The sequence below is a fragment of the Thrips palmi genome, unplaced genomic scaffold (genome assembly GCF_012932325.1).
Source record: "Thrips palmi isolate BJ-2018 unplaced genomic scaffold, TpBJ-2018v1 HiC_scaffold_19, whole genome shotgun sequence".
Lineage (NCBI taxonomy): Eukaryota > Metazoa > Arthropoda > Insecta > Thysanoptera > Thripidae > Thrips > Thrips palmi.
In genome coordinates, this window is record NW_023144628.1 from 6818385 (window position 1) to 6843521 (window position 25137).

Below are 25137 nucleotides of genomic sequence, written 5' to 3' on the forward strand. Positions count from 1 at the left end.
GTCCGTTGCCCGCAGCGGACGGCACCAGCCCCGCGATGTAGCCCATGTGCGCCCGCAGCGCCGCCGTGATGCCCGCGATGGAGCCCGTGGAGCTGGCGTGGTTGTCCAGGCCCTGCAACACAGAGACAGGCCGCATTGCTGCTCATTCCGCGAGTCGCGTTGTCGCTCCGTCTCTCTCGCACCCACGCGGGACGACACATGAGTGCGAGGGAGACGGAGCGACGCCTGCAGAGTCTCGAGACGGCGAGCGCGCTGTCACGCGGCGTCAGGCCCCGCCTCAGTGGCCGCGTTCCGCGTTCCGGCCGTTGCTCGGCTGTCGGGGGCGTCAGCTCGCTCTCTCTCTCTCCTCATAGGGCGCCCCGTCGGGGTGCGAGAGAGACGGAGCGACGGGATCCCCCGCTCGGGATCAGCCAGTGGAATGGCCGGCCGGGCCGAAGGCCGAAGGGCGCACAAAGGGCGGCAAAGAAACTGCCTCCTGGGTGCCGCTGCGGCATGGCAGGCATGGCAGGCATGGCAGCCGCAGCAGACTGAGAGTCGTTCTCGTCGCTCTGTCTCTCTCGCACTCATGGGGCGTCCCCTATGGGTGCGAGAGAGACGGAGCGACGAAAACGACTCTCGGAGTGCGTTCCGCTGGCCGATGGCCGGCTGGGTCGCGAATCGTGAACCGAGAAATTATGTCGTGCTGCGATATTTCATGCGGCTGTCCGAACACTAATAGCGAGGCTCTCTCTTCTGGAAACATGTTCCGTCAGCAACTAAGCGAGAGAGAGAGAGAGAGAGAGAGAGAGAGAGAGAGAGAGAGAGAGAGAAGGGAAGGGTGGAATCACTGGCCGCGTCCCGCCAGCAACCTGTGGGATAGAGGGCCATTCTGGTCGTCCCGCACGCAGAGGGACGCAGAGCGACGCAGAGCCCCCATCTGCACGGGCTGCCGTTGTTGGACGAGTTGGCCAACTCTCGCAGGACGCAGCGATTCAAGTTGCCGGCCGGGCCCGAGCATCCAAGGAGCTCAACAGGGGCAGGCTGATTCCGAGGGGGAGGTCTCTCTCTCGCTCTTATGGGGCGTTCCGTGTACGTGTGAGAGAGAACGACCGACGAGACCTGCCCTTCGCTATCAGACTGCAGGGCTGTGCAGGCCGTCGTCGAGGACTCATGACGCTTCCCTGCAGCGCCACTCCGAGAGCAGTGATTTCATCGCTCTATCTCTTTCGCACTCACGGGGCGTCCCGTGTGGACGCTAGGGAGAGAGACAGAGCTGTAGCCTTCTTCGGAATCAGTCCGCAGCAGCTGGCGCCTGGCTCCTCCCGCGTTTCCCCCGGTTTCCGGTTCCCGGCCCCGCCCCACCCCGGGGCCACCCTGGGGCAACCCACCGCGTGCTTGCCGCTGAACAGGTTGAGGAAGCGGCCCAGCACGCCGGGCTTCCCCTGCGCGGGCGTGGCGGTGCCGGCGAAGGTCTCCCTGCGCATGAAGTGGTGGTCCGTGGACGAGGAGGGCTCCAGCTGCGGCTCGCTCTGGAACGCCTGCAAGCAAACAGTTTCCGTTTGGTTTGCTCTCACAGCCCCTCGCGCAGTGGGCCAGCAGGCCGGCGCAGGTGGCCTAAATTCTAGATGCGATTTTGATCTCCAGAGACGCTAAAGAGGACGTGTGACCCCACCACTGAATTCCTCGTTCAGAGAGCAATCCATTGGTGGAGTCACACGTTCGGTTCGAGTCCAATTTAGCGACTCTGGGGCTCACGACAAGTGCGGGATTTTGGCCGCCTGCACCAGTCTTCTGGCCCACTGTGCCACGGCCACAAAAAACCAGCTGAAATGTCAGTGTAATGTTAAGAGTGTACTACCTGCTGCGTGGAGGCGGCGCGCGGGCGCTCGGGGGCGGCCGAGGGCCAGGAGGCGCGCGGCGTGACGGGCGGCAGCACGGCCAGCAGCAGCAGCGGGGCGAGCGGGTGCGAGGCGTGCATGTGCACGGCGTACAGCTCCTCGCGCACCGCCTCGCGCAGCGCCGTCACCGGCTCGCTGTCGTCACCCTGGGGAAGGACAAGCAGGGGGTCAGCGAGGACTCGGAGCGGTCGCCGATGGGTCAGAAGACCGGTGGATGCGGCCAAAATCCCGGCCCTGTTTTGAGGTTCAGCGTCGCTAAACAGGACTCGAACCGAACGTGTGACCCCACCAATGGATTCCTCGTTCGAAGAGCAATCCATTGGTGGGGTCACACGTTCGGTTCGAGTCCCATCTAGCGACTCTGCAGCTCGAAACGCGTCCGGGATTTTGACCTCCTCCACTGGTCTTTTGGCAAAATCCACAGTCGGGCGGCGCGGCCCTCACCGCGGACACGGACGCCGACGACACGGCCACGGAAGGGCCCTCCAGCTGCAGCTCCAGGCGCGCCGCCTCGGCCGTGAGCGCGGCCAGCTCGCGGCGGTACACCTTGTTCTGCACCTGGGCGCGGTAGCGCTGCTCCTCGAACTCGTCCACCGCGAACCTGCGAGCAGTATTTCAGAGTTACGGAAGGCGCGACGCCCAGCCGAGCGATCCAGAAGAGTCGTTTCGTCGCTCTGTCTCTGTCGCACTCATGGAGCTCTCCGCCGCCAGTCGCTGTCTTTGCTGTCTATCTCTCTCGCACTCACGCGGCCACACGGCCCTGTCTTACCTCCGCGTGTTGCACATGAGCCGCAGTCCCATGGACTGGCCGACGGGGTCCGCGGCGCCCGTCTGCAGCGCGTGCAGCTTGGGCAGGAACAGGAGGCACAGCGTGGCCGTGGTGGACGCCAGGATGAGCGCCGTGCTGCAGCAAGGCCGCCAAGGGCAAACGCAAAAAAGTCTCAAACGAAATAAGTAAGAGGGCGCCGCAGAAAGGACACTACGCTGGCTACATCCGAATCGTAAACTAGTCTTTTAACCGCCGACGGCAGGAAAAGAGACATATCAAGTCGATCCTGACGCAGCCAGCATGACGTCATTGAAGGTCCGTGCTCCACGCCCCCACCTGCAGACGTAGGCCAGCGTGACGCGCTGCCACAGCAGCGAGGCGAGCACGACGGACAGCCCCGAGCAGACCACCACGAAGTACACCGACAGCCCGATGTAGTGCGAGTCGTTGAGGGCGGGGATCTTGACGCGCCGCGTCTCCCACGCCATGTACAGCCCCACCACCAGCAGCAGGCCCTTGTACACGTAGAGCGCGCCCAGCCACGTCTCCGTGTGCTGCGACTTGCAGACCTCCACCTGCAACAGGAGGCGGGGGCTGCAGGCTGCAGCGGCGGCGGCGGCGCAGGGCAGGCGCACGGTGGGCCAGAAGACCGGTGGAGGCCGTCAAAATCCCGGACGGGTTTAAAGCTCCAGGGTCGCTAAATGGGACTAGAACCGAACGTGTGACCCCACCAATGGATTGCTCTCTGAACGAGGAGTCCATTGGTGGGGTCACACGTTCGGTTCGAGTCCCATTTAGTGACTCTGGAGCTCAAAACGCGTCCGGGATTTTGACGGCGGGCCCACTGTGGGTCACACGGCGCCCGCGGATTCGGGGGTAGGCAACCCGGCGGCCAGGCGTGCCCGCCCCACCTGTTGCGCTGCCTACCCAGGCAGGGGTTCTGCCAGGGAGAGAGCGCTAGCAGGCCGATTCCGACAGTCGCTCTCGTCGCTCTGACTCTCTCGCACCTATAGGGGACGCCCTATGAGTGCGAGAGAGACAGAGCGACGAAAACGACTCTGGCGTGGGCGAGCCCGGACTCACCTGCGTCTGGTACACGACGCCGCGGTCGGACGGCGAGATCTCCATGGTGAGGTTGTGCAGGTGGCGGCTCATGGGGTCCACCACGGCCCACAGCGTCACCAGCATCACGTCCAGCAGCAGCAGCGCGCCCACCAGCGACATGAGCTGCGTGTCCTGCAGCAGCTGCAACCACGACGAGCAAGTCAAGCAGACTGATTCCGAGAGTCGTTTCCGTCGCTCTGTCTCTCTCGCACTCAAGGGGCGCCCCTTTCGGTGCGAGAGGGACAGAGCGTCGACAACGACTCTCGGAATCAGTCTGCAGGACAACAAGGCCAGCGACAAGGACAGCGACCGCAGAGCCCGGCAGCGCCCCGCACTGCATGTACCGCGGTACGGCGCGCCGTGCCGGCCGGGCCGCCGGGTGGTGCATTGTGCTCGTCGGCGTGTCGCTCCTCCCGCCACTCCCGCCCGCCCTGCACACCCATTCCGTCTCCCTCGCACTCGTGGGGCGTCCCATTAGGGTGCGAGAGAGACAGAGCAACGAGTGCCGCGGAATCAGTCCGCTGCAGCCTGCAGGGGCACGGCCGGCACGTCGCCGTTCCCAGCGCAGTTTTGGCCGCGGGCGTGGCGGCGCTGGCGGCGCTGGCGGTGGCGGTAGTGACGCACACACCTCGCGGCCGCACACGCCCGCGCGGCGCGCTCGCTCCCGGCAGAGTCCCACGCAAAAGGAAGGCAAAACTGCGCACACCGGCAGTGCTTATTTCTCCGTGTGTGTGAGCACGTGCGGGTGTGTGCGTGTGTGTGCGCGTGCGGGTGTAGGGGGCGGGGGAGATAAAAGCCACATCCTGTCAGGCGGGTAACTCAGTCTCATTTCGTGGCTCCCGTATCAGTCTCCACTCGTGGGCGGATGCGCGCCTACGCTGTACATTTACACAGACGGGCGCACGCACACGCGCGCACTTCCATGCATATTTGGGTCGCGGGCCGACGTAGGTAGACGGGCCGGGTTTTGCGGGGCCAGCATCAAACATTCACTAATCAAACCTCCCTTCCTTGGCATCTGCATAATCAAGAGGGGGATTCGGGTGGCATGTTTCTCGCGCAGCCTGGAGTCCTGGAGGTGCTCCCGTAGACCCGCTCTGCTCTACGCCATGCCCTGCTCGCCCCGCTCGCCCCGCTCCTCGTGCGAGGCGGGCAAGGTCGAAGCGCGGCCAGACAGCAGCACCCTTCTCGGCCCGCCGATTCCGAGAGTCGTCGCTCTGTCTCTCTCGCTCCTACGGGACGCCCCATGCGTGCGAGAGAGACAGAGCGACGACTCTCAGTGTGCTGGCCGCCCCCCGGCCGGCCGTCGTCTCGGACGTCCCCTTGACGTGCTGGCGGCGATTGGCTCCTTCCGCACAGTGCTGTCGTCGCTCTGTCTCTCTCGCACTCACAGGGCGTTCCCCGAGGGTGCGAGAGAGACAGAGCGGCGAAGCGCCCTTCGGGATCAAGCGGCCGGTGTCTCTAATGGGCGGTCTAATTGACAGGTGGATCTTCCCCAGCCAATAATATCTGGCCTCGCCGCAACGCACACTGCCGTGTCGGGGGGCGAGGGCTCCGCCAGGGCGACGGAGCAACGAAAGCACTGTCCGGACCGACGGGGAACTGTATCCCTCGCTGTCCCTCTCGCACACCTCAGGGAGTGCAAGAGAGAGCGCCCTGCCGCCTGATCCCGAGAGTCGTTTTCGTCGCTCTGTCTCTCTCGCACTCAGGGGGCATCCCGTATGGGTGCGAGGGAGACAGAGCGACGACAACGACTCTCGGAGTCAGCCTGCTGAATCCTGCGCCGCCTTGATCAACAGAGCGGGGCGGAGACGTGGTCAGGGGGGGGGGCAGCGTTACCCGGCAGACCGCAGCGATGTTCGCCGAGCAACCCATCTGCCTCAAAGTCACCTCGTCATTAATTTACATTGATTTCCGCCCAAATCCGCTCCGCCCCGGCGGCACTGGCTCGCCCTCGCCCGCGGATTTCAATCTCAATCCCAACTCGAATCTCGATCCAAAACTTGGCGCGCCGGTCTGACTGCGCAAAATGCAGCGCCCTGCTCACTGCAGCGGCTGCAGAGTCGGCGGGTCATCACCCCGGCCGGCACACTGAGAGTGGTCTCCCTTCTCTCTCGCACTGAAACGGGACGACCCCTAGCGCGAGAGAGACAGCGACGAAAGCGACTCTCGGAATCAGTCCGCAGTGGCAGCCTCGCCGTGACGGGATTCACCCGAACCTAAATAAATCAAAAAGCCTTTCCCCTCCCCTTCCCCTCCGCTGCGCGCTTCGCTTCGATATCCAGCGCGTGATAAATCAGTCATTTAAGTTGGGGCGGCTCGGGCGCGCTGGCTGCGCTGGTTGCGCTGGCTGGGCGGGCAACGTTTTGATTTGACGCTTTGCTGCTAATAAGGTCACGCAGACAGAGGGCGCGCTGTGACTGACGCTCAATGGGGGCGACAGGGATGGGAGGGGGAGGGGAGGGGCGGTGACAGCGGGGTCTTCGTTATTGTCACGATGGAGGCGGTGGGGCTGGTGGGGCCCGGGGATTGGGATTGGGCCCGTTTGGATTGTTCGTTATCTCCCTGTAGGGTGTAGGCGTGGATCAGGGCGTGCCCCGGGCCGAGACCCCCGCCCGGAGTCCCTGCGTCGCCCCGGCGTCGCCCCGGCGTCCGCCACTCGACGCGCAGACATGGGGGGGGGGGGAGGGCTGCCGAGGGCCCCAAAGGGCACGCAAAGGGCCGCCAAGGGCGAGGTGGCGAGGCAGCCACCTGCTAATAGCCAATCAGGGCGCCGGGCTGGAGCCAGACTCTGGAGTCCAGACTGGGTCGCCCGGCTGGACCAGGGCCCGGCTGGACCGGGGGTCGTCCGCTTCCGGCATCACAGATATTCGGATCAAGGGGAGTACCCCGGGGGCCACCTGGGAGACCGGCCCAGCAGGCTGGTTCCGAGCATGTCGCTCTGTCTCCCTCGCAGGGGCGTCCTGTCAGGGAGCGAGAGGGACAGCGTCGAAAGCAGTGCTCAGCCTGCAGAGGCCACCTTGAGGAGGCGCACAGTGGGCCAGAAGGACGGCGCAGGCGACCAAAACCCTAGACGCGTCTGAGCTCCAGAATCGCTAAGCTCGAACCGAACGTGTGACCCCACCAATGGATTCCTCGTTCGGAGAGGAATCCATCGAGTCACACGTTCGGTCCGAGTCCCACTTAGCGACACTGAATTTAGCTCAAAACCTTTCCGGGATTTTGAGCACCTCCACCGGCTTCTGGCCCCCTCACGACCTTCACCGCGTCTGTGCTGCGTGCGCCTGAAGTCCTGAAGGCTGCTGACGGACGCAAGCCATCCCGGCGTCATCATGACCGAGTGCGGCCCGGCGGCCACGGCGGCCCTGGCGGCGCGCCAGACCCACTCCCCAAGGCACTCCACCGAGGCGCCGACAAGGTACCCGTCTTCACGGCGATGCACGCCCAGCGGCAGAGTCGTCTCCGTCGCTCTGTCTCTCTCGCACTCACGCGGCGTTCTCGTGGGTGCGAGAGAGACAGAGCGACGAAGACGACTCTCGGAATCAGTCTGCAGCAGGGATCCCTCGACGGCGGCCGTGTACAGTACACTCGGGACGGGGCGCTTCAATTTCCACCTGCCTCTCCACCCCAAAGTGCTGGCGCGCTGCCCTCCTCGGCGAGAGAGGGAGAGAGAGAGAGAGAGGAGAGAGAGAGAGAGAGAGAGAGAGAGAGAGAGAGAGAGAGAGAGAGAGAGAGAGAGAGAGAGAGACGGGGCACTCCTACTTGGTCAATGCAAATCCCCAGCAGCCGTAATCACGCACACACTGGCAGGGCGGCCAGGACGGCCAGGGTGGGACAGGCTGGCTGCACTGATTGCACCGGCCGCTGCAATACACTTCGTCACATTACCGCCAGCAGACCGGTTCCGAGCGGGAGATCTCTCTCTCTCTCACACACACACGCTCATGCGGCGGCTGATCGGGGGTGCGAGAAATACAGACCGGCATCAACCTTCAGCCCTGTGGCGTGGACAACTATAATTACGCGCAAACAAGGAAAATAGTGGCGTTTGTGACCGGAGGGGTATCGGCTTTCTGGCCAACTGGCCACGCACAGTGCTCTCGTCGGACTGTCTCTCTCGCACTCTTACGGGACACCCCACGAGTGCGAGAGAGAGACCTCCCACTCGGAACCCGCCTGCAGTTTCAGCCTACATCACTGGAAAGCCCGGGCCACCGTTAGAGAGAGACAGAGAGAGGTTTGCTCTGCAGAACAGCCGAAACGGTTTCGCGCCGACAATCGTATAATTGTGTCCCGCGAAAATAATTAGCGACCCTTAATTCAAGAAACGGTTTGCGCGACGTCGCCGCCGCGTCGTTCGGCACTGACCCCGCTTAATTGCACAACAAGAGGAACAAGGAGAACGAGAAAAAGGGGAAAAAGAAGGCGGAACACAGGAAAACGAGGAAGTTGTCGTCGGCGGGGGTTTTGAAGGGGACGGACGGACGGGGAATGTCTGTCGTCCTCCAGCCCGGGGCGCGCAGCGCGGCGCAGCGCGGCGCGGAGACGGAGGGTGGGGTGGGCAGGGAGGGAGGCTGCCGGCATGGAGAGGAGCCAGCCTGCCCGCGGACGGAGCGGAAGGAACCCGAGGGGAACAACTTCCCACGTTCATTTGTACAACATTTGAACGCATCATACACTCAGGTGGCATTACAAGGAACGGCAAAAAAAAAGCCTGTGAATAGGCAACTTGTGCGTAAAACACCAGGAATCTTGCACATTCCCACAGTCCTCGCCACAGTCATTGGACATGACAGGGGACCCCTCGACGGAAGTGCACTCGCCTTCTTTTTGGTGCCGATGGTGCAGCCGTGGCTCATGGTGAAGATGCGGTGCACGCGGTACGTCTTGGTGAACATGGAGCCGAAAGCCAGGCTGAAGCCCGCCGACAGGAGGTACACGCGCGCCTGCAACAAGGCCAAGCAGAGCGTCAGCGTCGGGGCACGGCCGGGCACGGCCGGGCACGGCGTCCACGGCCGACAAGAGAGTCGCTTTCGTCGCTCTGTCGCTCTTGGACCGATGGGCGTCGAGAGAGACTCTGAAGGTCCTCACCGTGCACACGGCGGCGAAGGGCGCGCTGGCGCCGGCGGGCAGCGTGGCGTGGTCCACGCCCAGCAGGATCACGGCGGCGTACACCAGCACGCACCCCACGGCCGCCATGTTGTTGAGGCGCGGCGACGACAGCTTGATGTACCTGCAGCAGACCAGCAAGTCCCAGAGTCGCTCTGTCCCTCTCGCACGGTCGCCCTGTGAGTGCGGGAGAGATAGAGCGACGAAAACGACTCTCGGAAGCATCCTCCGCATCCGCGTGGGAAACGTGATCGCGCGTTCGACTCCCACCCGGGGCGAGGGACCGTCGCTCCCACCGTATTTTACAGGGCGTCGTGCAGCCTCGCGACAACTTGAGAGCGAGCGACCTCGGCCTGGCTTGCCTGCCCCGGCTGCGCTGCCTGGCTGAGGCGGTGCCGAGGCGGTGCCTAAGCGCTGCCTGAGGCCTGAGGCTCTTGGGAACGCGTCGGGTGACAAAGGCATGTGGGGGAGATGGGAGGGGCGGCCTCGCCCGGCCTCGCCTCACCTTCGAGGTGCAGCAGCGCCCCGCCGTCTCCCTTTGCATGCCTTGCAGACGCTTTGCCTCGCTTTGCCTCGCTTTGCCTCGCTTTGCCGCGGCCGGCATCCACCCGGCTGGCTGGCTGGGGCCACTCAAAGCACCCCGCCAACGCACACGCCGTCAAAATCCCGGACGCGTTTTGGGCTCCAGAGTCGCTAAATGGGGCTCGAACGGAACGTGTGACACCACCAGTGGATTGCTCTCCTAAGGAGGAATCCAGTGGTGGGGTCAAACGTTCGGTTAGTTCTGTTAAGCGACTCTGGAGATCCAAACGCGTCTTGGGTTTTGGACCGCGGTACAGACTTAAGCGTGGGGCTTTGGGGGTCAAGTTGTGCCCACAAGCAAGACGTCCAGCCGGACAAGAACGACGTCATCTGGCCGTGCGGATACAGTGCCTTTACGAGTGCTTGGCTCGAGCTCCAATTTGGTGTCGTCGAGGGTTGCCCACGGACGCAGCCCAATCATGCCACGGCCCGCCTCACACATAGAAAAATATATGGGGTGCATGGCATTGCGGCGGGGTTTAGTGTGTCAAGGATGGATGTCGCCAGGCACCCCCACTCCAACACACACACGCAGGACAAGCGCTCGTCGGACGTGTGAATGCGAAGCAGGCTTATCGGCTGTCAACATCACCCCGCCGCCTTCCTCCGAAACTACCCCCTCCCCTTTGCCCTCCTCCGCACGAGCTGGGAAGCCATCATTTTCCTCACAACTCGGATCGTAAAATCCAATGATTCGAAGAAGACGAGACGACGGCGGCGACGACGGCGGGGGCGAAGTCAAGGACAGTTGTCGGTCCGTCTACTTCGGTCTAATACCTCCCACCCGTCCGCGTCTGGTCTGGTGTGGCCCCAGCGAGTGTTTGGGTGGGGCGGGGCGGGGCGGGGTGGGGCGGGGTGGGGCGACAAGGGGCGTTCACGAAGCGCGCGCATTAAGGGCCAGGGACATAATGGGAGGCTGCCGGGAAAATGGATGTAGACGCTCTCGGGGGTGCAGTCAGCCACCTTGAGGAGCTCGCCAAGGCCTTGCAAGGGGTCGGGAGGAGACGACAGCACCCGCCCTTGAAAAGGCGTTGAGGTGGAACCTCGTCCACATTCCACGTAACTCCATCAGGATTGAGAGAGGGAAAGTTGCCAATTTGTGGTTTGCTCCTCTCACAAGTCAGAGGAGTTGTAGTCATAAGGAATCTGGTTAGTGTTACTAGACTCAGCTCTACTACAGGCAGTCTGGTACCTGGTTGGTTCCTATTCAATTAGAATGTCAGGAAATTGGCGCCAAAACCCTACTTGATGTAACTAGACTTTTTTCAGTGCATGCCGGAGAGAGAGAGAGAGAGACCTCCCACTCGGAATCAGTCTGCAGCGCTAGCCAGTGACTCTGGCCGAAGTCCCAGAGTTTTGGAGGAAATGGTGTCTCCAGTGAAGGGCACGGCAGGGCGCGGCAGGGTGCGTTGCGACGGGACGGCCGAGATATCCGGACCCTGCAGCGGCTCTCCAGTGGAAGAGAGCTCGCCCTCCCCGACTCCATCCAGCCCCTCATCCAGTACATCCCGATACGCGTGGCTCGAGCACATCTTGACAGATGGCGGCGCGTGGCGGGGCGTGGCGGGGCGGGCGGGGCGGGCGGGGCGGGGCGGGGCGGGGCGGGGCGGGGCGGGGCGGGCGGGCGGGGCGGGGCGGGCGGGGCGGGGCGGGGCGCGGCGCTGCGTGAAGTAACGTGGCCCGGCATCCAGGGGCACCGGAGTGTTTCGATTGGGGATCGGAAAGGGGCTCACTGCTTGGCGGAGCAGGCGGAGCGAGGCGAGGGTCCTGAGGACTCGGAACGTCACGCATTCGTCAGCCCGCTTGCACCCCCACCCCCCTTTCTGCTTCCCCCTGCTTCCCCCTCCCCTTCTTTCCCAGCCATCCCAATTGCGGCTCGTCCTTTCATTACACGCAACTTGACACGGCTACGACGCGACAAGGTGCTGCCCTGACCCGGATCAACGGGCAAACGGGGCAAACGCGGCAAACGCGGAGTATTTGCATTCGAAGGAGACTGCTACACTGTCACCCAACAGTGTGTCGGATAAAGCAGTGATTTATACCTTTTGACTCTAATGCTCACATTTCATGACCGAAAACTGACGTTTGAACTCTTGATTTGAATGCTTGAATTTTTCTTATCGAAACGAACTGCGACTTCAAATTGAATCATTCGCTCCTCTGGTCCTCCCAGTCCTCCGTCCTGCGTCTGCTCAGCGCGCCAAGTTCGCCAAACCGCCGGCGGGCCGTGAGGGTTGCGGTCGCGGCCGCCCCGCGGCGTGCTGACTGCCGCGAACCTGCGCGCTGTTCGCTAAGTCCAAGTCGCGGCTCGCGGGTAGCGGGAAAAGTCTCCCGTACGCGCAAACTCAAACACACACTCGCGGCGGCGGCGGCGGTGGGTTTTGTGGGCAAACACACTGTGCGGTGACATGTCACTTGAGTGTAACCGAGTAACTGACGTGTCACTTGCATGTCACTGACGTGTCACTGAAATATAACTGACGTGTCACTGGCGTGTCACTGGCATGTCACTGACGTGTCACTGACGTGTCACTGACGTGTCACTGGCGTTTCACTGGCATGTCCCTGATGGTCACTGACGTGTCACTGACGTGTCACTGGCATGTCACTGACGTGTCGCAGCCGCTGGCGGCCTGGCGGTCGGCAAGACGACCCACAGGTAGGGGGCGGGGAGCCGCTTGTTCTGACCGCAACACCGCCGCCCGCGGCCCGCTTCCCCAAATAGCCCCGGGCATCGCCGGCAGCGCCAGCACCGCCACACTGCAGGCTGATTCCGAGCGGCCGGTCCCGCCGGCCTGTCTCTCTCGCACCCATACGGGACCTCCCTCAAGCGGGAGGGAGAGAGGGGGGCGCCTTCCGCTCGGCATCGCTGCTGCTAGTGACAAGCCGAGCCCCCAACGCCCCGACGGCCCCGGCCCCCGGCTTGTCGACGCGGCGAGTGGCTCTGCACGGCTTGGCGCGCTTGGCGCCCAGGAGCACCAAAGGGAGAGGAAAGGGTCCCTGGGGGGGGGGGGGAGTCCACCTGAAGGGGCGCCGCCGCCGGCTACTTTTTCCCCCCGCTGGATGGGGAGTGGGGAGAGGGGTGGGGGAGGCGGGGGAGGGTGAAAGGGGTGGGTTCGGGGAAGGTGACCGCAGCCATAGAATATTCGACGACCCCAATCACGGCTGGCTTCTGGATTCCGGCTGAAGGGAAGGGAGGTCACAGCCGGTCCAGCGTCAACACGGTCGACACCCGGCCCTGCCGCCCTTCCTGCTCCAACTACCCCTGCACTACTTCCGGCCCCTTCCGGCCAGCACGGCACGCCCTGGACGCCCTTGGAATTCCCTCGCACTTCCCTCGGACTTCCCTCGGACTGCCCTGGAACGAGGCCCCTGCGGTGCGGCGGGTAGGCAACCACTTCCACAAGCATGCCGCGCGGGCGACGTGCTTGCCTAGCCGTCAGACCTCGCCGTCGTCGGGTAGCAGCTGAGCAGGCGCCAAACTTTGGGTGTAAAAGTCATCTGGCGGGGCTGCAGCGCTCGGGGTAGGTAGTGCTCGGCGTGGTGCGCAAAGCGTGGCGGGCAAGGTCCTGGTGGGCAGGGCGCGGTGGAAGGCCACTTGTCTGGCGCTCGCCTTTTTCTCGGCTCTTGCCATTCAGGTCTAGGATTCGCCCTGCTAACTCGATGGCGAAAGTTGCCGCCGCCGTCACGCCAGGCCGTCCCTGCCCTTCACCACCCCGCCCCACCCCGCCCCGCCGAGGGAACTCATGTTGATCGCCGAGTGGCGATTGGGCGCACCTGCTCCGCCCCGCTGCTCCTTGATGGCCTCGACGCGGTACTCCAGTCTCGCGCCGCATTCCTTCATTTTTATATCGAGTATCGATTTCGTGGTTCGAGGTTCGAAAACGACCGGGGCGGCGCTCTCCCAGTCAAGGCCTTCACCCCAGCATAGACAACCCTCGAAAAAAAAAAAGAATTTTAAAAAGAATAATCTGACCATACTTTGTGTACAAAATTCACCAACTGGAAAGGAAACTTCAGCTTCACAAATTTAAACCTTACCGGGTAAAAAAAAAAACTCATTCTCAAAAAGAAATGTGTAAAAAAAAACAACGAAAAAATTGCAAACAAAAAATATCTTTGTTCCGGTCCGGTCCCCGCCGCTGTTTTATCAAATGCGTGGCTGCGATAGGGCGGCGGTCCAGGGCGGGTCCAGCCAGGGCCGGGCAGGCTGGGCCGGGCACGCCCTGGGGGCAGGGTAGGTCTCCGGGGGCCTAACTGAAAAGGGACAGGGCTTGTGCGGTGCGGCGCGGCGGGGGCCAGATACCGCGCACAATGTGGCCGAGAACAAGTGTGTTCCGCATCTTTCCCCCTCTTTTCCGATCTTTACTCCGCCGTCCCTCCCGTCCCTTTCCCTCGCCGCCGGACTCCGCCCTGACCCTATCTCGCCAGGGGCGCGTGCACTGTCAAAGCGCGAAAAGTTTTCAAACCGTTTTCCGAGGGGCGAACAACTTTGAAAAATTTAGTACACCGTTTTAAATTTAAGTTATTTGACGTTATTTCAAGGAAACGCGTAATTCCAAGTTGTTTTCCCCTCGCCGTTTTCCCTCTCTTTGTTGTTGTTTTTGATTTGGAGGTCGTGTGCAGTGTACTCACTTGAGGCGGCGGTAGTGCAGGTTGAAGGCGAGGCACAGCACGGCGACCAGCATGCCGAGGGCGGCCAGGCTGGTGATGGCCATGAAGGCGTCGGCGCGCACCGTCACCACGCGCAGCACGCACACGCGCCGCGACACCGGGGTGTGCCCGCCGGCCCAGCGCACGCGCGGCGCGCCGCCCAGCCACTGCAGCGCGCCCCACGACGGGTGGAACAGCGCCACCGGCTGCGCCACGCCGTCTGCAACACGACTCGTTAGCACGCTAGCGCAGTGGTTAGCGACTCCGCCTCCGGGCTGCGGGTTCGTGGGTTCGACTCCCGGCGCCCGGCGATTCGCCGCGCGGACTTACTCTGGACCTGGGAGATGAGCGAGATCCCGATGCGGTCGGCGTGCCGGAAGGACACCGGCCCCTGGAGAAATACATTTTTATGAGATGTTTCGGCGGAGCACGAGAACACGGCGACCGGCAGGGACGATTCCGAACAACACGATCGTCGCTCTGTCTCTCTCGCACTCCAGGAGCCTTCCATTGTCTTAGAAGTTGGCAAAGATTTGCCATAGAGGATGCGCGGGAGACAGGGCCGCGACGCACAGAGGCCCAGAAGATCGGCGCAGGCGGCCAAAACTGGACGCGTTTTGAGCTCCAGAGTCGCTAAACAGGACTCGAACCGAACCTGTGACCCCACCTATGGAATGCTCTCCGAACGAGGAATCCATTGGTGGGGTCACTCGTTCGGTTTGAGTCCGGCTAAGCGACTCTGCAGCTAAGAACGCGACCAGAGTTCTGGCCGCCTGCGCCGGTCTTCTGGCCCACTGTGCGACGCAGCTTGCACATTCTTTCTGTTCGCCGGCCCCGCACCGCGCATTCGCACTGACCGAGACGCCGGTGAAGTTGAGCAGGGCGGTCTGGCGCAGGAACTCCATGGCCATGTCCCTGCGGGTGTAGTTGAAGTGGTGCAGGCGCGGTGCAGGCCCGCCCGGCCCGCCCGGCGCGGAGGCCCAGACCCGCTGGGCGTTGCGCAGAGCCAGGCCCAGCGCCCACACCGCGTCGAACGTCTGCCCCGCCAGGTCGGACACGGGCTGGGCCTCCATGGACACGGCCGAGACGAACTCGTCGTACGTCTGCGGACAAGCACGAGATGGTCAAAAAAAGACAAGCGCTGCAAAATAAAACCGCAGAGAAAAAAATAGGAGGAAGAAGTTTTCGCGTGTAAAGTGCAAAACATTTGAGGCGAAAATAACAGCTGCTCTCGCTCTACACGTTTCTTTGCACTGTTCCTCTCCCTCGCCTTGATGAGAAATCGACAGAAGACAACGGGGCCCTTGGCGCGGATGGGGGAGGGGGTGGCTGGTGCGTGGGGCGAGCCGGGCGGGCGGAGCGCGAGGGCGGTGCGGCGGTGTGGATCAGACCAAATAAATTACCCTATTACCAAGTTTAGGCAACGCGGCAACGCGGTGAATCGACGCCATGCCCCGCCAAACTTTGCCATCTCCCTGACACTGCTTGATTCCTCGCCTTTATCTGGCCGATCCGAATGCCTCCACCCCTTCGCACTGCCCCCTCCCGCCCCCCTCCCCCGCCCCCCCGCCCCTCGCCCCTCCCCCGCCCCTCCCCCGCCCCTCCCCGCCCCCGGCCCTCTCGGCCTAGGCCTCTCGACTTCCGCAGAACAGAGGACTTGTCGCTGTCTCTTTTCAATACGCGCAGATACAGATCGGTCCTGCCTGCGTTTCTGGGAAGCCGGGACGTTCGGCCAACTTTAGACGCATAATACGTCTCAATCTCCAAGGGGCGCGGCGTGATGGTGGTGGTGGTGTTAGCGGGGCATGGTCGAAGTGGTGGTGGTGGTCGTGGTCGTGATCTTCGTCGTGGTGATGGCAGTGGTGGTAATGGCTGCCGGCTGCGGCATGATGGTGGTGGCGGCATGGTGGTCGTCGCCGTGGTGATGGCAGTGGTGGTGGCGGCCCACTGCTAGCGCTGCTGTCCGCGCGCCGTGCTCGACCGCTCCTCATTTCAACCATTCCCGCCCCATGTCGGAATGCGCTCGGAATCGGTTCGGGGTGCGAGCGGACCCTTCGGGGAAGTAGCCACGGCCGCCGTGGGTACCGTGTAATGTAGAAATCTGGGTTTAAGTCTCATTATTTGGGTCATTTTGTTCGTTGTTTTTATTGTGTAGGTTGTGTTGCCCTCGGTTCAAGTGTGGTTGTGGCGGTCGACAGCATGACGGCGTGCTCCTGCACCACGCGCAGTCGTGCGATTCCGCTCGCTCTCTCTCTCGCACTCGTAGGGTGTGCCGTAGGGGTGTGAGAGAGGGGGGGGGGGCAGCGGCATCGCTCGGCAGCACTCACCATCCCCGAGTCCGACGGCGTGTCCCCGGGACTCCTGCCGTAGCTGGACACGAGCAGGAGGCCCTCCACGGCGTCCTTGAGGCGGCCCGCCTCGCAGGCCGCGTCGGAGCTCTCGTCCTCGCCCCACCACGTGTCCTCCGGGGCGCCCTGCAGCACCCAGGCGTAGTCCTCGCCCACCACGCCCAGCCCCAGGGCCTGCAAAGCAAAGCGAAGCACAGACCGGTTACAAACTGCAATGTAATTAGGAAAGAAAATACTCTCGAATATTCGCGACGGGAATAATAATTCCGACCGAAATGAAAGCGGCACCGTCCGCTGCTTGAGACGCCGGAGAGATAGAGAGAGATAGACAGAGTTCCGGGATGAGACCCAGAATCCGCGGATCCAGACCGACACCGGAAAAGGGCATATCGCGCTCCGAGCCAACAAGGGGCTCAGGCAGCGCCTTTCCACACCAGTGCGGCTGCCAGCCTCGGCTGCCCGCCTTGCCGCCAGCTCGGGCTTGCCGCCCGGCCCGCCAGGCCGCCAGTTTGCACTTTGGATCGCGTTAAACTGATTTGCTTGATAAACAAGGAGCGGGGAGGGGCGCGCCTGCAGGGCTCTGCGGGAAGCCGCCGTGGGACGCCCCGTCCTGCCCCGTCCTGCCCCGTCCTGCCCCGTCCTGCCCCGCCCTGCCCCGCCCTGCCCCGCCCTGCCCCGCCCTGCCCCCCCGCCCCGCCCCGCCCTGCCCCGCCCTGCCCCGCCCTGCCCCGCCCTGCCCCGCCCCCCGCCCCGGCACACCGTGCCGGCGAACAAGTGGCGCTGGGATCCTTGGTTGGATCCTTGGATCGAGCCCAGCAGACTGATTCTGAGAGTCCGCTCTCATCGCTCTGTCTCTTTCGCGCCTGAACGGAGCGCCCATGAGTGCGAGAGAGACAGAGCGACGGAAACCGCGACTTTCGGAAGCAGCCTACAGACCGCCCAGACGCCCCACAGGGTGGACCCGCAGTGTGGACCCACAGTGTGGACCCACAGTGTGGACCCACAGTGTGGACCCACACCCCAGACAAGCAGTAAGCAGCCCCTCCAGCCCGGCCCGACTTGCCGACTACGTAGCGAGTTTAGGAAGTGCAAGGCGTCGGCCTCCACGGCCTCGGCGCCTCGGCCGGCCAGGGCGCAGGGCGGAGGGAGGGCGGGCAGAGGCCCCCTCGGGGGCATTGGCCATTGGAGCGCCACGCCATTGGCACAGGTATCGTAACAGCCCGGCCGACTCCAGCAGCCTCCAGAAGTCTGTACTCCAGAGACGTGAACTCCAGCCTGTACTCCAGAAGCCTGTACTCTAGATGCCTGTACTCCAGAGGCCTGTATTCCAGAAGCCTTCAACGTGGCGCACATCGTAAGGGCATCCCTCACTCAGGGGGCTTCGCTCGCACTGCAGTGGTCCTAGAGGTTGTTTGATGCGTGATGTAGCCTCGCGCCAGGAACTACTCGTTCTGTAGCCTCCCGCCAGGCACGGGCCGGCTACCCGTGTCGTAGCCTCGCACCATGCATTACTCGTGTTGTAGCCTCCCCCAGGCACTAGTCGTGCTGTAGCCTCGCGCCACGCACAACTCGTGCTGTAGCCTCGCGCCAGGCACCGGCCCGCTGCTACCCGTGTTGTTCGCCCCTTAATCTCCCGGCCCCCTTAATAACCGGCCAATTACCCGGATGGTGCGTCTTGGCTCCGAAGTTTGGCCGTGTCGGGACCCGACGAAAAGTTGCGCTATCCACGCCACGCCACGCCATGCCCCGCCTCGCCACGCCCCGCCCCGCCCCGCCACGCCTCGCCAGCCTTGCCAACGCCCGGTGGTTGGTTAGGGCAGGGCCAGGCGGGGCGGGGCCGCACCGCGCCGCGCTCAGGTCCCGGAATGTTACTCAGCAGACTGATTCCGAGAGTCATCTTCATCGCCCTGTCTCTCTTGCACCCATAAGAACGCCCCGTGAGTGCGAGAGAGACAGAGCGAGGAAAGCGGCCCTGAGTCTCCAGGTCTGGCACTGCCACGGCCTTGAAATTCTTCCGCCGGCAAGAAGCGCAGTGGATACGCGATATACTCGGTTCGGCGTGAGCTGCCGGCACACTGGGCAAACTGCTTGCGCTCGCCAAGCATTCCCAGAGGGATGCGCAGCGGACTGACTCTGTCTCCCTCACACTCACGCGGCGTTCCGTATGGGTGCGAGAGAGACAGACCAGGGACTACGACTCTCGCAATCAGTCTGCAGTGGTGCGCGCATAGCGGCCCGAGATGGAGATGCGGTGTTTCCAAAGAGCGCAGAGAAGACGGTCTCAGGGGAGGCCAGTCATCCGCGGAATTAGTTTCCATTTCTGGTACACTTTATCATTCTTTTCAGCGAATCGTCGGACTGGCGATTGAATGGCTCGTCACGGCGTCCCTGCAGGTTTGCCCCGAGTTTCGCCCGTCAAGGCCGGCAGCGGCGGCATTGTCCCCCCCCCCTTTCCCCCGCCCCTAGGAGGACCGCCGCCAGGGGCACCGTCCCCACGATTGCACAAATAATAGGGTCGCTAAGACACGTCGTTATCCCGGGCGAGGTGTGGAGGACAGCTCGTTACCACCTGCCTGCCGTGCCGTGCCGTGCCGTGCCGTGCCGTGCCATGACGTGCCGGCCCCCCGGGGCTGCAGGGCTCGCGACGTACTACTTGCTGGAGGACAGGGCGAGGCGCGGAGTCTGCGCTGAGTGTACCTGGGTGTACAATTCGCCTAGGCGCATTGTACCTTGGGTAAAGTTGGCCTGGTGTCTCGGCAAATTGTACACTCCCGGGTACATCAGACCTTGTCGTCGTGATGTACCCCTAGGTACCATGACTGGGGTGTCCTGCACCGTCGGGCACAATGCGCCTCCGTTGGCATGCACCCTCCTCCCCCAAGACCCCCATGGCGAAGTCCGCTCCTCAGGCCGTGGCGCCGCGGCGCCCACTGCGGCCGGAACGGAAACGGATCCGAGAGAAAAGGGGCGTAATTGACTTTGGCATTCGTTAGCACCGTCCAATGGAAACAAATCACAGGGCCGCGTGCGGTACCAGCCCTTTGTGGACGTATGTATGTGTGCACGCGCGTGTGTGTGTGTGTGACTGAGTTTAGGCGCGTGAGGGCGCGAGTGTGTAAGTGTGAGCCAGCGTGTGTCGGTGTGGGTGCCTGCGCGTGTGTGGGTGCGGTAACAAAAGGCCGGGCCGCTTGTCGGGCACGATAAATAATTGAAAGGTGCTGCAAGAGGATCCCTCGTTAATCCCATCCACGTCGATAAACGGGACGGGAAAGGGGGGCAGGGGTCGGAAGGGGAGAGAGGGGGGGGGAGAGATTGGGGTGGAAAATGATAGGGGGATATTTTTTTGCGACCCCCGATTGTACCTGACCGTGCGGTATGCACGATGCGGCCAGAGCACTTCGGGAGTCATTATCAAACTTAACTTCCGGGCCAGGCAGCGGCCTCCCCCTCCTCGCCGGCCCTCCCTCTCGACCCTTATCCAGAGGGTCCACACCCCGACCCGTCTGCGCACCTGCGCCTCCCGTGGCCCGTGGCCGCCTCTGGCCGCCTCGGCCGCCTCCCCCAAGGCACCTGTGCAGGTACTCGTTCAAGTTGGAACGCCCTTGTCTGCGGTGCGGGACCATTAGGCAACTCCCCCTCCCCTCCCCCCTCCCTCCCCTCCCCCCTCCCTCCCCTCCCTCCCCCTCCCTCCCTCCCTCCCCCCCCTCCCTCCCCCCCTTACCACTTCATTGGCCTCCCATCCACCAGCCTGTTGCCTCCAGTCCGAGTCTAGCCTCGCTCCTTCTTCTACAAATAAATAACCCGAGTTCGCGAGAGCGAGTTGGTTTTTCCCGAGCTAGCGATACGTTTCCACACTGCGTACAGTGCAGTGCGCGGCGCGGCCAAGGGCGCGGCCTAGCTGCTTTGGTTGATTAACATAGTATTATTGGACGGGGCGCGTCGCGTCCCTACACCGCCAACACCCCGCGCTGCCGGTGGCGCTGGTGTGATGCGGAGCGGGCCTTGCGGTCGCAGGGTCGTGTGTGTGTGTGTGTGTGTGTGTAACTGTTATTTCAATCTCGTTTAAAATGGAGGCCAGCGGCGCTAACCAAAGGTTATGCGCAGCACAATGCCGCCACCCTCATTGATTTTGTAATGCAGCCCAAATGCGCCCATTCCATGCAGGGCGCGCCAACAACACCACACACACACACACACACACACACACCATGGCGAGCGGACGTGTCGCGGTCACGCTCCATCTCTCTCTCTCCCTCTCTCTCTCCCTCTCTCTCTAACACATAGGCACACACACACACACGCACACATGCAGCCAACGCGAGGCGCTCAAATCCTCCGACAGCGCAACAAACAAACCAGGCCGTTGCAGCCAGGGCTAAACAAATCCCAGTCCGTCCGACCCCCTCTCTACCAATTTCCAGCGCGCTGAGTCTGTTTGGACTGCAGCAGTGTGTGCAGCAGGAATGACAGTGTAGGGCTGCACCGGGCCGCGCTCGACCGTGACTCCGAGGGCGGCAGGCCATGGCGGCGGCGGCCTTGCTTCGCCTTGCTTTCGTCGCTCTGTCTCTCTCGCACTCATGCCGCGTTGGGTGCGAGAGAGACAGCGGTCTCGCATCTCGATGTCTGCGCGTGCCGTGCTGAGGCGCTGTGGGGGCGGGCCTGCCGAGTGGAGAGCGCGACACGGAGCGACGAACACCTACGAGTGAAACCGTCTGCTGCTGCCAGGCTGGCAGGCGCCGGGCCGGAGGCGGGCCATTCCAAGTGTGTGGCCGCGACACAGGTGCCGTAAACTAGAGTGTAAACGCGTCACGCCCCACGTGGGGCCCGGCCCGGCACAGCGGGGGGCGAGCGGGGCTGCGGCGGTCACGGTCGTGGTGGGGCCGGCAGGGCAGCCAGGGCTGTGGGGCAGCAGGGCCGGCAGGGCCACTGGAAGGGGCCCGCCGAGGGCCGCGCGGCCCCCTGAAGAGCCCAAAGGGCCCGAAGGGCGTGGCGTGGCCGTCACAGGTAGGCAACTCCACCTGGCTCCCAGCCCTCCCGGCTCCCTCGCACAGTGGGCCAGAAGACCGCGGTGGATGCGGCCAAAATCCAGGACGCGTTTTGAGCTTCAGAATCGCTAAATGGGACCCGAGCCGAGCGTGTGACCCCACCAATGGATTGCTCTCCGAACGAAGAATCCATTGGTGGTGGGGTCACACGTTCGGTTCGAGTCCTGTCTAGCGACTCTGGAGCTCAAAACGCGTCCGGTCGTCTGACCCACTGTTGGCCGTGTGGCCGTTCGAAGGCCTACTTGGAGTGCGGCAGCTGTGCTGGCCACGTGTTAGGCACGTGGGGCGGCGGGGCGCGCGCCGAAATGTTGCTCTTTGTTTCCGATGCGGTTGTTATTTCGAGATCCACGGCAAAGGGCGCTTAAACTCGCACTGCGGGTGCGCGGCACGGAGCGCGGTGGCAGAGCGTGGCGGAGGCACGGCGACCCGCATCGGAGGGGATCAGCAGATGGCCTGTTTAGCTCGACGGTCCTCAAATTGGGACTCGGAACGGAACGATATGAAGCGAATGCAAATTAAGTCGAACCTATAGGATTCCTCGTTTGAAAGGTAATCCAGAGGGGGCTTTCACGGTGAGTTTTTAATGCACGCGTATGTTCATATTAGTATTCGCAAGTAATCCGCTTTTTGCCAGGCCGGGCGCCTTACGAAGCGAGGGTAGGCAAGCCCGCCGAGTTGGAGTGCCTTGCGGGCAGGCCTACCCTCGCTTCGTAAGGCGCTCGGAGCAGCGTCCTCGGGCCTGGCACCTGGCGCTGGCACTGCACCGCAACAACGTCCTCTTGCCGTTCTCATCCACTTTCGCAAAATATTCGAGTTTACCTTCTTTCGAGGGGCGTTTTCTTGTTTTCCGGAGATGGCCTGTCAGGATGCAGACAGACAGCCTCGACTAGACTCTGTGCTGGGCGACTGGATTGCGGCGCAAACCGGGAAAAGTTTTTCCCTCCCCTCCCCCTCCCCCGGCCTGGGACGGACTGGAAAAGGCCGCGCCTGCAGTCGGCGTGATGCGATACAGTGCCGCGGCGCACGCATGTCTGCTGGGCTGCCGGCGGGCGCCTCGCTTGACGCCCCGGGCAGGCAGGCAGACAGACAGACAGACAGACCAATCGGCGTGCCGCAGCGCGTCGCCGCAGCACTACAGGCAACAGTCCAACAGGTCAGACGCACCGATTGCCCGCCTGTAAAGCGCGGAGTGAAGCGCGTCCTGCGAGGCCGTCCGGCCGCGTTGGCCGACAATCTCGGTGGGCGGGGCGGGGCGGGGCGGGGCGGGGCGGGGCGGGGCGGGGCGCCATGAATAATGGATTCAAGGTTGCGTTTAGGGAGTTCCGCGGCGGCGCGGCACTTTGCGCGTTCCTCCCGGTGCGAGCGCGTAGAGCGTTGGCGGGGCGGGGCGGGGCGGGGCGTAAGCCTTGTCTTTGCATCGCATCGAGGCAGCAGGGCGGCAGGGGCGCCCGCGAGAGCGCAGCGCGCAGCCTGGCGCCATCATCACCGGGGCAGCTGTTGGGCCTACGCCGTGTCGTCAGCCCGTCCGCCCAGGGGAGGAAGGGGGGAGGGGGAGGAAAAAAGAAAGCAGGAAACACACACACACACACACACACAGTGTCTATTGTCCTCAGACTTGCATGCATGGCCGGGAGGACGCGCAATGAGAGTGGCAATGATCTGCGAGTGCAGTGCAGTGCAGACGGATTCCGAGCGGCGCCTTCCTCGCTCCGTCTCTCTCGCACCCACTCGGAACGCTCCGCGAGTGCGAGAGAGACAGAGCGACAAAGGGAACGGTTCGTAATCAACCTGCCGCCGGAGCGCGTCGCGCGCACCATTCTGTGTTGTTCCATGAGCCGGGGGAAAGGAGGAGGGGGGGGGGCGGACACGGGCCAGTCCCACGAGAGCGTGTCTCGTCTCGTGTCTCGGCCGGGACGCCGCAGCCTGGGACTCTCCAGTGTGCTGGCGGGGAGGTCGCCGACGACGGCCTCGGCCTCGACGGGGACAATGAGCGCCTCAAACCAACCTCGATCAAGCCGCCAGCCGAGCGGTTCCGAAGTCCCGAAGGTGCGCTGTCTCTTTCGCACCGCGACGGGTCGCCGCACAAGTGCGACAGAGACAGAGCGACGGAAGGATCTTTCGGAATCGGTCGATCCCCGTAATCGAGTTGGACGCGGCGGTGCCGCGCCATGCGTCACGGCCGGTCTTGCCGGGCCTGCCCGACGACGCCTGAGCCGAGCCGCGCCACGCCGCCGACACCACCGTCCTCACCGTCTTGACGGCGGGGAGGCGCGCCACCCGGCAGCGCGCAGCGCGGCACTCAACAAAATCGATTTAACTTTTACCATTCATCGGCCGCAGCGTCTCGCCAGCAGCCCGATTCCGAGCACTGCTGTCGTCGCCCAGTCTCGCTCGCACCTGCAGGGGACGCCCCGCGAGTGCGAGGGAGACAGAGCGACGAAAACGACTCTCGGAATCAGCCTGCAGCGTCTCGCCAGTCTCGGCCCGCTCAGCATGCAATGCAGAGTGCACTGTGCACTGTGGACGGGCAGGTTCGACACCCGTGATACTTTTTATTCGTTTACCTGTTTGTTATTTCTCTCGGTTTCGAACTCTCGGTCGTAGCACGCGCGTGAGGTGACGATAACCACTACATTACGTGGGCTTTAGGTCCACTCGTTTTGGCAGTGTAGCCAGGTAGTCGAAGGGCTGCTGCGCCTGACGCTCCCCAGAACGAGGCCAATGGGGCAGCCCTACGCCCAGCGCCCTGCTCCCCACATCGCCAGTTCGCACCTGCAGGCTGATTCCGAGAGTCGCCTTCGTCGCTCTGTCTCTCTCGCACGTACACGGGGAACGCGCCATGAGTGAGAGAGAAGACAGAGCGACGAAGACGACACTCGGAAGCAGCGTGCTGCTCAGGAGATTCGGGGGAGGGGGCCATGCTCATTGCCATCCATGTGTGCCCCCTGTGTCCGTCCGTCCGTCCGTCCGTCCGACCGACCGACCGAGAGGAGAGACCCTCACCGTCCGTGCCTGCCTCCGTCCCTGCCCGCCCTGTTTTTCGAGCGATTAAACCATTAGACGACCGCGCGGGGACCACTGAGCCTCGCACGGGGTCAGGTCACCCCCCCCCTCCCCCTCCCCTCCCGGGGTCGTCCCCATCCTTTCCGGTCCCTCGTCGCACTACGAGGTGAGCTTACCTTGCAGAAGATGTGTGGCGCCACCTCCCGGGAGAAACTGCCCAAGATGATTCGAGTATCCAAATCCTGGAAGAGAAAAAAAATCTCATTCAACGAACGTTAATGAAAGCAGATGATCCATCGCGTTTCGCAACTGCTGTGATAGCCGAGAGGTTAGAGACGTGGGATCGAGTTACCGCAGGCCGGCGTTCGAATACCAGCGTCACAAAAGTTTTTTCGACTTGCTATCCTAAGGGTGGTGGTTCGAGGCCATGAGAGCGGAGCCGTGTGCAACAGGCCCACATGCCGGAGGTTCGACTCCTAACAAATATTTCCATTTAATTTTACCGCCTCACCCAGTGCGGTTCAAACCCGTAAACGTGAGCCCACCCCGAGCATGGGACGTGGTGGTCCAGGGAGTAGAGGCGTCGGTTATCAGTGCTAGGATCGGCGGTTCGACTCCCCCAACTTCTTGCGAAATTTTGACCG

At 63.2% G+C, this 25137-nt stretch overlaps 1 protein-coding gene across 1 annotated transcript; it reads right to left on the minus strand.

Moving 5' to 3' along the window:
* Positions 1-2018: 2018 nt before the first annotated feature.
* Positions 2019-17798, minus strand: LOC117646284 (gamma-aminobutyric acid type B receptor subunit 2-like). Its single transcript, XM_034387127.1, has 11 exons — positions 17700-17798; positions 16425-16619; positions 14955-15200; positions 14080-14234; positions 8842-8983; positions 8574-8696; positions 3730-3891; positions 2983-3221; positions 2647-2781; positions 2270-2478; positions 2019-2023 (listed from the first exon to the last, which is right to left on the minus strand). The coding sequence occupies exons 1-11, from the start codon at positions 17796-17798 to the stop codon at positions 2019-2021; spliced, it is 1710 nt and encodes a 569-aa protein (XP_034243018.1).
* Between the last annotated feature and the right edge of the window lie 7339 nt (positions 17799-25137).

Coding starts and splice junctions, on each gene's coding strand:
- LOC117646284 (XM_034387127.1), bottom strand. CDS start 17,798: ATGTGCGCCACGTTGAAGGCTTCTGGAATACAGGCCTCTGGAGTACAG. Junction 3,892..8,573: donor CCATCGGCACCAAAAAGAAG/GCGAGTGCACTT, acceptor TCGTGGTTGCAG/CTGCTGCAGGACACGCAGCT. Junction 2,782..2,982: donor ACGCTGGCCTACGTCTGCAG/GTGGGGGCGTGG, acceptor GCCTTGCTGCAG/CACGGCGCTCATCCTGGCGT.